General features: G+C 37.1%; 1 protein-coding gene across 1 annotated transcript; it reads right to left on the bottom strand.

Annotated features, from left to right (window-relative positions):
• Window positions 1-7,120: 7,120 nt before the first annotated feature.
• Window positions 7,121-8,059, bottom strand: LOC100474514 (olfactory receptor 52A1-like). Its single transcript, XM_011217984.2, has one exon. The coding sequence runs from the start codon at window positions 8,057-8,059 to the stop codon at window positions 7,121-7,123; it is 939 nt and encodes a 312-aa protein (XP_011216286.2).
• Window positions 8,060-17,650: the final 9,591 nt, after the last annotated feature.

Here is a 17,650-nt window from a genome sequence, read left to right on the forward strand (position 1 = left end):
GATTGACTTATTTCACTTAGCATAGTACTCTCTAGCTCCATCCACATCATTGCAAATGGCAAGATTTCATTTTTTATTATGGCTGAGTATATATATAAAACCTCTTCCTTATCCATTCATCAGCCGATGGATATTTGGGCTTTTTCCATCATTTGTTTATTGCTGCTAATGCTACTATAAACACTGGGGTGCATGCATCCCTTCAAATTAGTATTTTTGTATCCTTTGGGTAAATACCCAATAGTAGAATTGCTGGATCAGAGGGTAGTTCTATTTTTAACTTTTTGAGGAACGTCCATACTCTTTTTGAGAGTGGTGACGCCAGTTTGCACTCCCACCAACAGTGTAAGAGAGTTCCCCTTCCTCTGCATCCTCACCAACATCTCATTTCTTGTGTTGTTAATTTTAGCCATTCTGACAGGTGTGAGGTGATATCTCATTGCAGTTTTGATTTGTATTTCCCTAATGATGAATGATGTCGAGTATTTAAGCTTATCTTTTGATACATATGCTAACTACAACTCCATCAAGAAATAGAACATTTCCATCACTTTGGAAAATTCCCTTTTCAGGCCCCTTCCCAATCAATGTTTACTATCTTCCACCCCTGCAGAAAAAAAAAAAAACACAACACTGCTTTATTTTTCCCCTTATTTATTTATTTTTTTAAAGATTTTTTAAATTTATTCATTTGACAGAGAGAGAGACAGCCAGTGAGAGAGGGAACACAAGCAGGAGGAGTGGGAGAGAAAGAAGCAGGCTCCCAGCTGAAGAGCCTGATGTGGGGCTCGATCCCAGAACTCCAGGATCACACCCTGAGCCAAAGGCAGATGCTTAACCACTGAGCCACCCAGGCGCCCCTATTTTTCCCCTTATTTATTAGTTTGTCTGTTCCAGACCATCTATAAATAGAATCATAAAAATACAGTTTATCTTATTTATTCAAAAACTTTTTTTTGTATTTAGATGTTATTGGGTGTGTTAGTCTTATAAATCTCTGATAAAGAATTGTATTCATTTTTGTGTTTTTATTATGAAGTTGTAAAACTTATTTCTGTAATTTAAACTCAAGTGTTTTGTCTATATGCACACACACACACACACACATATATACATGAAACAATCTCAAAGTCTGGTTATTGTTTATTATTTTTTTCAATCTGTCCTTTTCTTGAAGATTATTAAAAAGATGGTAGCTTATAGCTTTCTGTGTCCTAATAAGGAAATCTTTGCCTATTCTCCAGTCATCTAGATATTCTGTTTTTTTCTAGAAGCTCTATTTTTAATTGATCACTGCTTTGTATGGGTGTAACACAATCAAGATATTATATACATATTATATATAATATATTATATACTATATATATTTAATAATCACTGCAGTTCCGTTTGTTGTAAAGGCTTTCTATGTTCTATTGAATTGCTTTGACATCTCTGGAGAAAGTCAATTGACTATAAAAATGTGGGTTAACTTGAAGGTTCTCTATTCTGTTTCATTAATCTATGTCTTTATCCTTATGCTGATACCACACTGTCTTGATTATTATAGTTTTATAGTAAGTACTAATCTCAAGTATTGTAAATGCTCAAAATGTATTCTGCTTTTTAAGATTGCTTTGTGTATAGCTCCTTTGAATTTCTATAAAGTATATAGAATTAGTTTCTCACATGACAAAATTTTGCTAAAATTCTCTTTAGGACTCTTGTATCTTTATTTTTTTAAATAACTTATTAAAATTGAATTAGTTAATGTATACTGTATCATTAGTCTCAGATGTAGAGTTCAGTTATTCATCAGTTGCGTATAACACCCAGTGCTCATTATATCATGTGCCCTCCTTAATGCCCATCACCCAGTTATCCCATCCTCCCACCCACCTCCCTTTCAGAAAACTTCAGGTTGTTTCCTATAGTTAAGAGTTTCTTAAGGTTTGTCTCCTTTTCTGATTTCTTCTTATTTTTCCTTCCCTTCCCCTATGATCCTCTGTTTCTTAAATTCCACATATGAGTGAAACATTATGATAATTGTCTTTCTCTTGTTTGCTTAGCATGATACCCTCTAGTTCCAACCACTTCATTGTAAATGGTAAGATTTCATCATTTTTTATGACGGAATAATATTCTTGTGTGTGTGTGTGTGTGTGTGTGTGTGTGTGTGTGTGAGATATCTTCTTTATCCATTCATCTGTCAATGGACATCTGGGCTGTTTCCATAGTTTGGCTATTGTGGACAGACATTGTTGCTATAAACATTGGGGTGCAGGTGCCCCTTTGGATCACGTTTGTACCCGAAAGACTCTTTTAAATATTTAGATAAGTTTATGAACAATTGACATCTTAACAATATTGAGATTTCCAACCCAGAAACGTGGTATTTGTCTCTACTTCTTCATCTTTTCTACTTTCTCTCAACAATGTTTTGTAATTTTCAGTAAAGAATCCTTGCAAGTCTTTCCAATAGAGGTGCTCAACAACTTTAGAAATTATATATAGAAGTAGTTGATGGAAGACAAAATGTCATCTGGTTTATTTTTCAAGTTTTTATTTAAATTCTAGTTAGTTAGCATGTAGTATACTATTGGTTTCAGGAGTAGAATTTAATGACTCATCACTAATATATAACACCCAGTGCTCATCATAAGTGCTTTCCTTAATGACCATCATCCATTTAGCCCATCCCCCACCAACCTCTCCTCCAGCCATGCTCAGTTTGTTCTCGATAGTTAAGAAAGAGTTTGCCTCCCTCTGCTTTTTTCCTTTTCCCTATGTTATACTGTTTAAATGTAAGTATACAGTCTGGTATGTAAGCCAAATGCACCTNAAAACCAAATGCACCTGCTAACTAAATCCCAAGTGTGGCTGATTTACTCATCAAGTGTCAGAATGGCATCCCCACCCTGGAGTAGAAACTACTCCAGGAAGGTCAGCTCAAAAGGCCTGCAGCTTATGGGAAGTTCTCTACAGAGGAGAAGAAGGGAGGGGGTAGGTAAATGCTGCCAGTTTTTTTTTCCCCTAATTGAACATTTCGATAAGGGACTGCAAAAGCCAGAAGGTTCAATGCATTATGGCTCCCTCACCTGAAAGCCCACTCCAGGAGAAAGAGTCAACTCCCCCACCTGCTGTGTCAAAACTCACCATTACGAAGACCTCTTTCTATTACTTAGGAAATACTCATGGCACAATCAAGGGCTCTTGTGAAGTCTTGAAAAAAACGTCCTTGAAAATATTAATTCAGGGGCGCCTGGGTAGTACAGCGGTTAAGCGTCTGCCTTCGGCTCAGGGCACGATCCCGGCGTTATGGGATCGAGCCCCACATCAGGCTCCTCTGCTAGGAGCCTGCTTCTTCCTCTCCCACTCCCCCTGCTTGTGTTCCCTCTCTCGCTGGCTGTCTCTATCTCTGTCAAATAAACAAATAAAATCTTTAAAAAAAAACAGAAAATATTAATTCAATATTCACCAGATTTTAAACTGAAGATGAAAAATATCAGGCGTGATCAAAGGAATAGTAAAGTACTTCATAAAAAGGATATACTAATGGAAAAGCCAGTAAGTCTTTGTTAAGTGCTGATTGTAAAGAAAATTGTATTTCCCCATGAAGTTAAAAATGTCAATCATAACCAGTGTTCTTGAAAATTCAGCCAAACAAGTTATTTTAGTCATTGTTGAAATTGATGGCAATCCTCTTGAAGATTAATTTTGAAATTTCTAGAAATCATTAAAATTATCCTTTACAAAGGTACTTTTGTTTTTCAAGCAGTTTCATGTTTAAGAATTTATCCTCTAATTGTCCTGGCCTGTGTATGGGAGGATAGAGAGTCCTGATTGTTCTTTTCTTCTTACAAAGATCCTTTTTTTTTTCTCTTTTCCATTTTTAGGTCTTGATTTGGAACTGATGCTGGTAATTTAAAGACCCAAATAACTGAATAATCTAGACTCTAGATATCTTATAGGATATTATTAACAATTGAATATGGTGGAAATATCTCCTACTTTCACATTCTGCCTCTAGGTTGGTCTTACATTATGCATACTTCCAGGAAAACTGCCAGAATTAGTAATTTGGGGGCATACTTCAAAATTCCCCAAAATAAGCTTAGAATTATAGTGAACTATCCAAAGCTGATCTGCTGCCTGTTTTTGTACAGCCCAGTAGCTGAGACGAATGGTTTTTACAGATCAATTTTGCAATCAGTTTGATGGTAGGGAAAATCTAACTTTCAGCCACATGCAAGCAGAATGTTATTCCCTAGAACAAAATGAATTCCATTCTTCTAAGACTTTCATTACAGAAAACTACACAACTGGGTTTATTATTATTAATATTGCCAATTATAAATGATACATCATTATATAGAATTTCACCAAAATTTTTGTGGAAATATACTTTGTCTCTTTTTATATAAATACATAAAAAAATACTCTTTAATTGTCTTTTTGCCCCCATAGCCCAAGCTATTCTTTTTGCCCTTTCATAAAAGTTTGTTGAACTCTTGCTAGAACATTAAAAAATTACCTCTGAGACTTTTTTTTTAATGATTTTTTATTATATTATGTTAGTCACCATACAGTACATCCCTGGTTTCTGATGTAAAGTTCCATGATTCATTATTTGTGTATAACACCCAGTGCACCATGCAATTTGTGCCCTCCTTACTACCCATCACCAGCCTATCCCATTCCCCCACCCCCTCCCCCCTGAAGCCCTCATTTTGTTTCTCAGAGTCCATAGTCTCTCATGCTTCATTCCCCCTTCTGATTACCCCCTTTCTTTATCCCTTTCTTCCCCTACCGATCTTCTTAGTTCTGATGTTCCATAGATGAGAAAAATCATATGATAATTGTCTTTCTCTGCTTGACTTATTTCACTTAGCATTGAGACTCTTAATCATAGGAAAAAAAACAGGGTTGCTGGAGGGGTTGGGGGTGGGGAGATGAGGTGACTGGGTGATGGACATTAAGGAGGGCACGTGATGTAATGAACACTGGGTATTATATAAGACTGATGAATCACTGAACTCTAATTCTGAGACTAAAAATACATTATATGTTAATTAATTGAATTTAAATTGAAAAGGAAAAAAAAGAAATTACCTCTGATTTTTTTATTTTATTTTATTTTATTATATTATGTTAATCACCATACAGTACATCCCCTGATTCTGATGTAAAGTTTGATGCTTCATTAGTTGCATATNGATTGAATCTTATCTAATAAATACTTACATTTAACAGCCTCAAATGCCTTAGGATAGCCTCTAGATTTATTAAGTAATCATCTTCAGCAGACATCTGATGAAGCCCAGTCCATAAAACAAGCCAGAGTATCCACACCCATGTGATATACAATCTAATATTTTTATATATACCTTGATTTTAATGTCACAAATCAAAGTATCTGCACACATGTGAATATTTTCCATAATCTTTAAAAAGGTGATCTAGGAGCTGAGGTTTTCAGGATCAGCCCACAAGTCTTAAGTTCGCAAGCCATTAATTTAGATGGAATACTCTATATATTCATTAATACAATAGTCTTGAGTGATTAAAAAGCATAATGTTATATCCACTGAGAAGATATGCTGCCAAATGCCACGTAGGTCTACACAAAGACAAACACATACACACATGCTTTTCTTATAGTAAAAAGCTCACCAATGACATATGATAGCTTTCAGAATAAAGTTCTACAACTTGGCACAGTGTCCGTAATCATTCTTGATATTTGTATTTGTCTTATCTCTACAAATTACACATTACACTGAAAAAGACCTGTGCAGTTTCTGGGATCTCCATTTAATCTCCAATATCATCTACCTGTCAAGAATGCCTTACCATAAATTTGTCTTTCCTTAAGAATCAGACTCTTGACAAGGAAAGACAAATACCATATGATTTCATTCATATGTGGAAATTAAGAAACAAAACAAACAAGTGAAAGGAAAAATTAAGAGCGAGAGAGGGAGAGAGAGGGAACTCAAGAAAGAGACTCTTAACCACAGAGAACAAACTGATGGTTACCAGAGAGGAGGTGGGTGGGGGTATGGGTGCAATAGCTGATGGGGAGTAAGGAGTACACGTGCAGAGAGGAGCACACAGTGATGTTTACAAGTGTTGAATACCATATTGTACGCCTGAAGCTAATATAACACTATGTTAAATAACTGGGATTAAAAATATAAAAATAAAAGAAGAATCAGACTCCCTAATTAAAAAAAAATAAAAATAACTCTACAGACTGCTGCTTTCAGCTGAGTTTCAGTACTTCATTACCTTTGCTCACCCACATTCCATTGGTAACTCTCCTACTTTTCTCTCATTTTCCTCTCTCTATCTCTCTCTTTCTCCCAGAATATAAAGCTATGGTGGCAATAAAATCAAAACATGTACCACTATGTCAAATTTACCATTATGCCTCTATTCTTTAATATAGCATTTATAATACTGTAGGTTTTTCCTAACACTTGATGAATTAATAAAGAAGTCATGGTGAGGGTACAGAAAAAGTAGTAAAGTGTTAAAAGGAGCACTGGATTGTTCAGGATTTTTGTGTCTTAATGCCCTGAATGACACTGCAAATGTTGAAATTTGAAGACTATGTTTCATCAGATATATAGAGTTTTTGCTTCGTTGTTTGGGTTTTTTTTGTTTGAAAAATAATAAAAAAACTTCCTTTCATTTGTTTTAAAGATAATTGGGATGATCCAGAAACAAACAGTATCAATGATTTTCTTCACTGACCTGGACAATCAAAAACAATGAGACATGAGTGCATTTAAATTCATTGAGAGATACACATTTGTTAATCCCTCCGGAGAGGATATTTAGAGAACAAAGTTCATTCAGGAACTAAAAACTTAAAAAAAGGAAATGATATATGTTCACTATTTTGCTCTTTCCTCGTTGCTCATTCTCACTACCCACCAGGATCTAAATCCCATGACCAATAGGTGTCACGGGCTATGATGTGAAAGCCATCTAAAAGGCAGACAAATTTCATGAAAGAATTAAATAGAAAACTCGAGCATCACAATTAGCACACATTTTTGCTGTTTTATTAAGTTTTGAGAGATTGTTACTATTGCATAGAGGGGAAGACTACAGGTGTTAATCACAGTGGATTTTATGAACAAAACATCTTTACTACATTGATGCGGATCTGCTTGGTGTTGGCACCATAGACAAGTGGATTGAGAAATGGGGGGACCAGCAAGTAGAGGCTAGAAAAGAGGATATGGATATAAGGGGGAACATGAGCACCAAACCTATGTGTGAAGAAGGAGAAGGCGGCGAGGAGGTAGAACTGGAGGAAGACACAGATGTGGGCGATGCAGGTGTTGAATGCTTTCCACCGAGCCTCCGTCTGGGGCAAATGAAAAACTGTGATAAATATCAATATGTAGGACAAAGTGATGAATATCAGGTCAAATCCTGCAACAGCAAATGCCACAAACAAGCCATAGATTTTATTGACCCGCACATTTTCTGCAGCCAGCTTCACGATGGCCATATGCTCACAGTAGCAGTGGGAGATGATGGTTGTATGGTAAAATTGCAACCGGCACTTTATTAGTATTAAAGATGGGGCTGCCAGAATGGCAGCCCTGAGTGTTACCACAGCCCCTATTTGGGTGACCAGCTGGTGGGTGAGGATAGCAGTATATCTGAGGGGATAACAGATGGCCACATAACGGTCCAGGGCCATGGCCAGGAGGATACCTGACTCTATGCACTCAAATGTGTGGATGAACCCCATTTGAAGCAAGCAAGAATCAAAATAAATCTCTGGTATATCGAACCAGAATATGCCAAGCATCTTGGGCACAATGCTTGTGCCAAGTACAATATCTGTGACTCCAAGCATGCCTAGGAAAATGTACATGGGCTCATGGAGGCTGCGCTCTGAAACGATGATGATCAGAAGTAAAGAATTTCCAAACAAAGCAAAGAGATACATGACACAGAATGGAATCCCGATCCAGCACTGCACAGACTCTAGGCCTGGGATCCCTATTAGTGTCAACACAGAAGGCATGAAGACTGTCATGTTGGAGATGGACATATTATCTTTGGGTCTCCAGAAGTGAATGAAAGAAGTATCTCAGTCAGCGGTACTATTCTCCTCTACTNNNNTTTTTTTTTTTTTTTTTTAATCCAGAGTCATCATAGTGAGTCTCTCTGATTCTGGCCGAAGTCTAAGATCATATCATCTATCTCATGTATGTTACTGATGGAAAAAGACGGACCCATTGATGCACATCACTGTATTGAGGGAGGGCATCCCCAAGCAGTGGTCCATAATAAGAGGTTATATGCATGAGAGGCCAAATGCATTAGAACCACCAGATCATCTGAGTAAGGGAATCAACTGCTGATCTGTCTGTGATGTCCTTCTGACCTGTGGACAAAATAAATGCTTGTTTATCTTGCTTGGGAATTGTACATTAATCAGATTTTCATCAATCTCTCCCTATCCCAAATTGCAGCTAATCCTTAGTGCTCAATTTTTTTTTTCCCTCACTGTCCCTGAGTCAGGAACAGTTTAGATAAGCAAGTAATCAGACTCTAACCTATATACCGGTATCAAAAGCTTCTTATGAAAGAGAAGAATGGTAGACACAGCTCCACCCAAGAATATAATATATTAAGATATCCTTATCTATATATTACATATCTGTATAAGAATGGATGTTCTTTCAAAAGAATGTAAGGTAGAGCTTGAGAAAAGATGACGCAAATCCATGTAATTTTCACAATCTGGATCAAAATCCCATGCTATATTTTACATTATTAGTAAAACTGTGTTTATTTTTGTGTTTATTAGTAACATGGAATTACATAAAATGAGGTTCATGTTAAAATAGCAGAAATGCTGTAATACACGTTTCAGAATAACCAGAGGCAAGAAATATCTAGGAGGGAAGGAAATCCAGAGCTAAAATGTAGAGACAAGAGGAGACATTCTTGGTGATTACAGGACATAGGTGAATAGGTAACCTAGCCAAAATAGAGATTAGTTTCTAGGGTTTAAATTGTTTATATTTACCATTAGCAAAAAAATTGGTAAATTTAAGTCTGTTGATGTTTTAGAATATACACATCATTTGAATGCTTTGATCATTTTGGAGCTCAAGCATCAAAAATGAATAGAAAATAAAGGGGTGAAATCGCAGTTTCTTTAAATGGAATCCAATATAAAAGGAGAAATGGAAGACAGAGGGCAGAACTTGGGAAACCACAAATAATTCAGGAGAGGGCTGAAGAGCAAGTAATGATCATTTGACCACCGCAATTCACTGATGACTGAATTTTCTAAAATCTCATAATCCTTATGTGAGAGCTTTTCTCTAATAAAGATCACTGCTTGAAAAATCGCATACCTAGAATCATGAAATTCTCAAGATGTACAATAGAAAAATAGTTGCTATCTTGTAGAAAACAGGGTTCAGTTATGTCATAACTTCCTAGACTCTCCAGCACTGTTGCTTTATGTGAGCAAGCTCACGATCACCTAACCATGTACTGAATGTCACCAAATATGCCAGTAAGTCAAGGAAAGCTGTGGTTTATGCAGCTAAAACTCTAGGGAAGGATCATAGTCTGAGGGATCATTTATGAAGAAAGGCTGTATTCCGCCAACATGCATTTAAGATAGACTAGTCAGTCAGTCAGCTAAGGCCTGGGTTTCCACAGCTTTGCTCTCCAGTGCTTCATTCTACAAATCCATAGGTCACAGATTGTTTCTCAGAAGCTTGACTTTTCCCTTCCTCATAGTTAATCAGAATTAGAATAGGAATCCTTCAGTAACAATCCCATTGTCTGACTTACTCAAGAGAAAGCAGCTGCCATGGGAGCATTGCCTGACAGGTACAGATGGTGGGAAGGCAGGTGGAAGAGGACATAAGTGAGTACAGGGCAGGTGGGAAGGAGTGCTTATCATTGGAAAAGGGAGTAGAGAAATATCCTCAGTCTGCATAGCACTAGCCTTCATTGCTTACCTCTCATCCATCTTTCTTCCTCCTGAGATTCTGGTCTCATTCCCTGGTATCATGGGGTGGGCAGTGCCTCTTCTTTCTGTCTGCACTCTCACTAACAGCCCTCATCAGTGTCATGAACTCTGATCCATTTGCTGCTGGGTCCATATCCAGTATGTGGACATCTCTGGGAGAACCTTTCCTGCTTGTCTTCTGTCCCTGCAAAACAAATTTGACTCTATTCTGTAAACGTCTGTCTGAGATCATGTTGGTGGGTTCATCCTCCCACAAAACTCACAGCAAGGTCTGTGTCATGCTGGGGCAGCAGCACAAATTTATTGAACTTGAATTGTAGAGGAAAGCTGCTGTCTGCCAATTAAAATGCTCCCCAGTGAATATGGAGAAGGAAAAGGTCTGAATATAAACTGAGAGATTTCCTCACCACTAGCCTGGTCCCGGAGGGGTGCAGCAGCTCAGAATGATACTTTTTGGGTCCACCCACAGCTCATGTCTCTGAAATGATTTCTGTAACTTGCAGAATCTCATTGCTCTTCTCTTTTTTCTTTCCCCACAGGGTAAATATAGAGCAATGAATGTACACCAGTTGTATTTTTATGAGTTCAGTCCCTTTTCTGCTGTCCTTATTTGGAAAAACATCTATTTGCAAATGACATATCATATAAAGGACTAGTATCCAAAATATATAATTTGTCAAACTCAACACCCAAAGAGCAAATAATCCAATCAAGAAATGGGCAGAAGACATGAGTGTCCTTTCTCCAAAGAAGACATACAAATGGTGAACNAATCATATAAAGGACTAGTATCCAAAATATATAATTTGTCAAACTCAACACCCAAAGAGGAAATAATCCAATCAAGAAATGGGCAGAAGACATGAGTGTCCTTTCTCCAAAGAAGACATACAAATGGTGAACAGACACATGGAAAAAACATTTTGCTCAGCGTTATTTGGCATCAGGGAAATACAAATGAAAACCGCAGTGAGCTACCACCACACGCCAATTAGAATGGCTAAATTTAACCAATCTGGAAACAACAGATGCTGGCGAGGATGCAGAGAAAGGGAAAACTTCTGACACTCTTGGTGGGAATGCAAGCTGGTATAGCCACTCTGGAAGACAGAGTGGAGGTTTCTCAAAAAGTTGAAAATAAAGGTACCCTACAACCCAGAAATTGCAGTACTGGGTATTTACCCCAAAGATACAGACATAGTAAACGGAAGGGGCACCTGCACCCCAGTGTTTATAGCAACAATATCCACAATAGTCAAAGTATGGAAAGAGCCCAGTGTGTGTATACATACAAACACACACACACACACACACACACACACACACACACACACTTGAATACTACTCAAAAAGAAAATGAAATCTTGCCATTTGCAATGACATGTATGGAAATAGAAGGTATTACGTAAGCAAGATAACTCAATCGAGACAGACAATTATATGATCTCACTGGTATTTGGAATTTAAGAAACAAAACAGAGGCTCATGGGGAAGAGAGGAAAAAATAAAACAAGGTGAAATAAGAAAGGGAAACAAACCATCAGGAGCACTTAATAATCGGAAACAAACTGAGGGTTGCTGGAGGGGAGTTGGGAGATGGGGTAATTGAGTGATAGACATTAAGGAGGGCATGTGATGTAATGAGCACTGTGTATTATATAAGACTGATGAATCACTGACCTCTACCTCTGAAACCAACAATACATCATATATTAATTGAATTTAAATTTTTAAAAATGGAAAAAAATATAAAATAAAATACAATATAAAATAGAAATCTAAAAAATCAAAAAACAAACATAAAGCGGTTATACCATTTTACACCCTCATCAGTAATATATGGAAAAATATCTAAAGAACACTTAGATGTGGCCATGTTCCTTTGCCATGAACTCTATAAATATCCTTATGACCCTTCTTTCACTGAGACACTTCTGGAAAAAAAAATCTGTATCCACACTGGCTCTTTACCACACATTTAACTCTCATTCTCCTGCAGTCTCATTCATCAGATTTTTATTTTATTGAAGCTATGTTTGTAAATTCAGTAATATTCTCAGAATGACCAGCTATGATGGACATTTCTAAATCCTTCTGTTGTTGCCCATTTGATGAAATTTCTCTCCATCCCTCCCCCTCCCTTTTATACCTTTCTTCCTCTCTTCTTCCACTCTTCCCTGAGAATGCAGGTGTTTTATGCCTCATAGATGTGGAGGAATCATGTTATCTGCTCTTGATGCAAGTAAAAAGAAGATAACAATATATACTTCCAAATTTTTAGAAATATGGGAAGAAGAATCAATGCATCTTTTATCATTAGAACAAATGATGAATTCAAAGAAATACTTATGCACATAGTACCTTTCTCCTTGACATGATTCACCTGGTTTCTAGACTTTCTTGTATATTGCTAGCTTAAGATGTATTTGAGGTAATGTTGAGATGCTGGCGAATTTAGGAAGAATCCTTTCAGTAGGGTGGAGATGGCATTCACAATGGATTTCAGGGAGAAGAAGAGATAGAGATGAAAGGGTGAGGAATCTTAAATCCTTTTTCTAGAATTTCATCTGTGGAGGAGACAGACACAATGGTACTGATTCGTGTTGAATAGAATTGATTCAGAGGTCAGACTGGCATATGTAAATCATTAGTTCAGTCTTGAGTCACCAAAGAACAATTTAGACTGGTTTATCATTTTGTTTCTCTCCTCTTCTTCTCTTCTACTTAATTTTTTTAAAATTTTGGTGCCCCCTCCAATATTCTATCCTGGGTCCCTTTCACTCTCAAACTATGCGTTATTGCTGGAAACCGAATCTCTCTTAATAACTGAGGTATCAATTTTATTATGCCAACTCTTATAACAATATTTTCAGCACATATCCTGATTCTGTTCCTGGTTTGGCATGTCATCCAAATGTCAGTTTGTGTTAAACATACTTTGAAAGACTGTCCTGATCATTTCTTTTGCCTGTAGAAAGGGAAACGACCTTTTTCCACTTGATTGTAATACCTGGAAATATCTTCACAAACAGATCAATACCTGTTTGTTTTCCTTTTTATTTGTATTTCATGGGGTTTTTTGGGGGGAGTAGGCTAATGAATCATCTTTAAAGGACCATCATTCAAAATCTTTCTCAAAAAAATATTGATATGTGTTCATTATGAAGCATACGCCAATATGGCAATCCAGTTTTTTAGCAGAGTAAAATCAATTACATCTATTTCCTGTCCATCTTTTTTTTTTAAATAATCTAGTCATTAACTGGTTCATATTGCCAATATCACTGATAAATTGTATGAAATACAGAGTCAAGAAATTAATGTCTATGTAGAAGGTCAATTGATTCTCAAAAACAACATCTAGATCATTCAATAGAGAAAGAATAGTCTCCTTTACAAATAATGCTGAAACAACTAGATATTGATATAAAAAAATCAACCTCTTTTTTCTATACAACAACTAACTCGAAATGGATTATAAATCTAAACAAAATATCTAAAATTATAAAATTGCTAGAAGAAACCAGAACAATTATGTGACCTCGTAATTAGGCAAATATTTCTTAGAACGGACCAAAAAGCATAAACTAAGGGAAGAAAATGATACATTAGACTTCATTACAATTTATTTTTAAATTATATTATGTTAGACACCATACAGTACATCCTAGTTTTTGATGTAAAGTTCCATGATTCATTACTTGCGTCTAATACCCAGTGCACTATGCAATATGTGCCTCCTTAATACCCATCACCAGCCTATCCCATTCCCCCACCCCCTCCCCACTGAAGCCCTCAGTTTGTTTCCCAGAGTCCATAGTCTCTCATGGTTCATTCCCCCTTCTGTTTATCCCCCCTTTCTTCTCCTTTCTTCTCCTACCCATCTTCGTACTTCTTATATTCCATAAATGAGTGAAACCATATGATAATTGTCTTTCTCTGCTTATTTCGCTTAGCATTATCTCCTCCAGTCCTGTCCATGTTGCAGCAAATGTTGAGAATTCGTTCTTTTTGATGCCTGAGTAATATTCCATTGTATATATAGACCACATTTTCTTAATCCAGTCATCTGTTGAAGGGCATCTCGGCTCCTTCCATGATTTAGCTATTGTGGACAATGCTGCTATGAACATTGGGGTGCATATGGCCCTTCTCTTCACTACGTCTGTATCTTTGGGTTAAATACCCAGTAGTGCAATTGCTGGATCATACGGTAGCTCAATTTTTAACTTTTTAAGGGACCTCCACACTGTTTTCCAGAGTGGCTGTACCAACTTGCATTCCCACCAACAGTATAAGAGGGATCCCCTTTCTCCACATCCTCTCCAACAATTGTTGTTTCCTGCATTGTCAATTTTTGCCATTCTAACTGGCGTAAGGTGGTATCTTAGTGTGGTTTTGATTTTAATTTCCCTGATGGCTAATGATTTTGAACATTTTTTCACGTGTCTGTTAGCCATTTGTATGTCTTCATTAGAAAAGTGTCCGTTCATATCGTCTGCCCATTTCGTGATTTGTTTATTTGTTTCTTGTGTATTGAGTTTGAGAAGTTTTTGTAGATCTTGGATACCAGTCTTTTATCTCTAGTGTCATTCGCAAATATCTTCTCCCATTCCACGTGCTGCCTCTTAGTTTTTTTGACTGTTTCCTTGACTGTGCAGAAGCTTTTTATTTTGATGAAGTCCCACAAGTTCATTTTTTCTTTTGTTTCTCTTGCCTTTGGAGATGTGTCATGAAAAAAGTTGCTGTGACTGATGTCATAGAGGTTGCTGCCTATGTTCTCCTCTAGGATTTTGATGGATTCCTGTCTCACATCGAGGTCTTTCATCTATTTGGAGTTTATCTTTGTGTATGGTGTGAGAGAGTGGTCAAGTTTCATTCTTTTGCATGTAACTGTCCAATTTTCCCAGCACCATTTATTGAAGAGACAGTCTTTTTTCACTGGATGTTTTTTCCTACTTTGTCAAAGATTAGTTGCCCAAAGCACTGAGGGTCCATTTCTGGGTTCTCTGTTCTTTCCATTGGTCTATGTGTCTGTTTTTGTGCCAGTACCATGCTGTCTTTGTGATCACAGCTTTGTAGTACAGCTTGGAATCCGGCAATGTGATGCCCCCAGCTTTGTTTTTCCTTTTCAACAGTTCCTTGACAATTTGGGGCCTTTTCTGGTTCCACACAATTTAAAAATACATTGTTCTTTCAAAGATGCTATTAAGAAGATTAAAGCAAGCCATGGACTGCAGAAAATACTTGTAAAACAATTATCTAATCAATTACTTGTACCTAGGATAGATTAAAAAAAGAACATTTTCAATAAAAAAGACAAATTCAATTTTTCTTTAGTAACTTTTTACATCCATTTTCTCATTATCCCATGATATCGGTGGCACAACAGAGAGCGTATTGTTAAGACAGGCTTATCATCTCAAAATGAAAAATCTAGAGACAAACAGACTTAAACTTCATTTGTGGAGCCAGAAATATTTAGTCTATTTAGATATATTTGGGAATATTTATTAAGCCATGCCCACCAGATTTGAAGTTATTGCGCATACACACACAGAAAGATAACGAACGGGTCATAAGCTCATGAAAAGAGTCAGCATGTTCATTCATTAGAGAATGCTAATGAAAATCACAATGAGGTGGGGCAGCTGGGTGGCTCAGTCGGTTAAGGGTCTGCCTTTGGTTCAGGTCATGATCCTGGGGTCCTGGGATTGAGCCCCACATCCATAGGGCTCCCTCCTCAGCAGGGAGTCTGCTTCTCTCTCTGCCCCTCCTCAGTGCTTGTGCTCTATGTCTCCCTTTCTCTCTCAAATAAATAGTAAAATCTTTTTTAAAAAAATCGCAGTGAGATGTATCTACAATCAGCTACAACAGATGAAATGAAGGACCGATTTTGCCAAGTACTGGTGATAATGTGGAACATCTGGAACTCTCACGTACGGCTGATGGGAATGTACAACTGTAGAGCCGCTTAGAAAGTGGTTTGAAATTTGTTTTTGTTTTTGTTTTGTTTTGTTTTATTTTAATGTTTTTTATTATATTATGTTAGTCACCATACAGTACATCCCTGGTTTCTGATGTAAAGTTCGATGCTTCATTAGTTGTGTATAACACCCAGTGCACCATGCAATACGTGCCCTCCTTACTACCCATCACCGGCCTATCCCATTCCCCCACCCCCCTCCCCTCTGAGGCCCTCAGTTTGTTTCTCAGAGTCCATAAAGTTATCCTTACACATAGCAGAAGACCCAGCATTCCTACTCCTGGTACTTACCCAAGAGCTATAAAAAAATTAGCTTGTGCAGGATTTCTATCCAAATCATCATAACAATATTTTTCATAGCAGCCTAAAATTTTGGACGTGTGGTTTCTTTTCAAAAATGTGTTACCATTGGACTTTTATTCCTAAAAGATAACAGTTGTCTGGAACTGAAGAGTATCTGCCTTCTTCATTAAGGGAAATGCCTCTTCATTCTGCTTCAGTCCTCACTAGTCTCTATCATTTTATATCCAGTCTGTTTCATTTTTGTGATGTTCCTGGGCCTGTTAGTATTTTAGGTTTTTGTTGTTGTTGCTGTTCTCCTGGCTTTTCAGATCAGGATGATAAACATAATTATGGCATCATGTTCCCTCTGTGCCACTGACAGGCTCTTATGCTGCAAACAAGTTCAGGGAATTTCTGACAGTTATTTCCTCTTTCCTGTCAGACCGTGATGGCCTGTTTGCACTCACGCACTCATGCTGTTTACCAGTATTTCTCGGTTTCCTTCTTTTCTCTGCTCATCTGTAAATTTGTGGCTTTTTAACTTCCTCGCATCAGTGAATATGAGCACAGATGATATGTCACTCACAGATGAAAGCATTAGCATTCTGGTGTTCGCTCACCATCTGTTTTTCATTCTCGTGCATCATCTATTCTAAGAGCTTCATATTGAAATGTTAAGAGGCTCCATCAACTTCTCCTACTCATACTTATATGGTGTATAAATTCACCCTCCACCCACTACCCACATTGTAAATGTAGCTGAGAGACAGAGAAATTTTATGTTTAGTCACTTGAGATTTGGGGGCTATTTGTTACTATAGCATAAATTAGCCTAAACTGATTTGTACAACCATGAGATGAGGCATATTCTTGGTGTGACCATCAGAGTGAATTAACTGTCCCCTGCGAGAACTAAACTCACAATGAATATCATGTAATAAAACATTACAATTAAATCGAGTTGCTGTTTTCAACATTTCTCTATCATCAGTGTAAGAATGAAAGTTTGACCCATAGGATCACGGGTGATGTTTCTGGCGGTTACGGGGATTGAAGAAGAAGAGAATCCCTTGGAAGCCAGACTGGTTTAAGGGGAGGCCCATTGTATAAAGATCCTGTTGAAGAAATATTTAGGTGTCATCATTACAGACTATAATTAGTTAATTATAATTAATAATGTTATATTTGAATTTTAAGATATAATATACCACTCATAATATGATTGGTTGAGAACTTAGTTTTTTGTGATGTCTTGTTTAGAATCCAGATTCTGCCACAGGCTAGCTGTGATTTGGAGCATTACACTTGACTTCTCCATGTTTCCATTTCCATTTCTGCATGATGTAGAAAATACTGATAATGGCTTCATATATCTG

Source organism: Ailuropoda melanoleuca, chromosome 8 (assembly GCF_002007445.2).
Source record: "Ailuropoda melanoleuca isolate Jingjing chromosome 8, ASM200744v2, whole genome shotgun sequence".
In the NCBI taxonomy this organism is placed as follows: domain Eukaryota; kingdom Metazoa; phylum Chordata; class Mammalia; order Carnivora; family Ursidae; genus Ailuropoda; species Ailuropoda melanoleuca.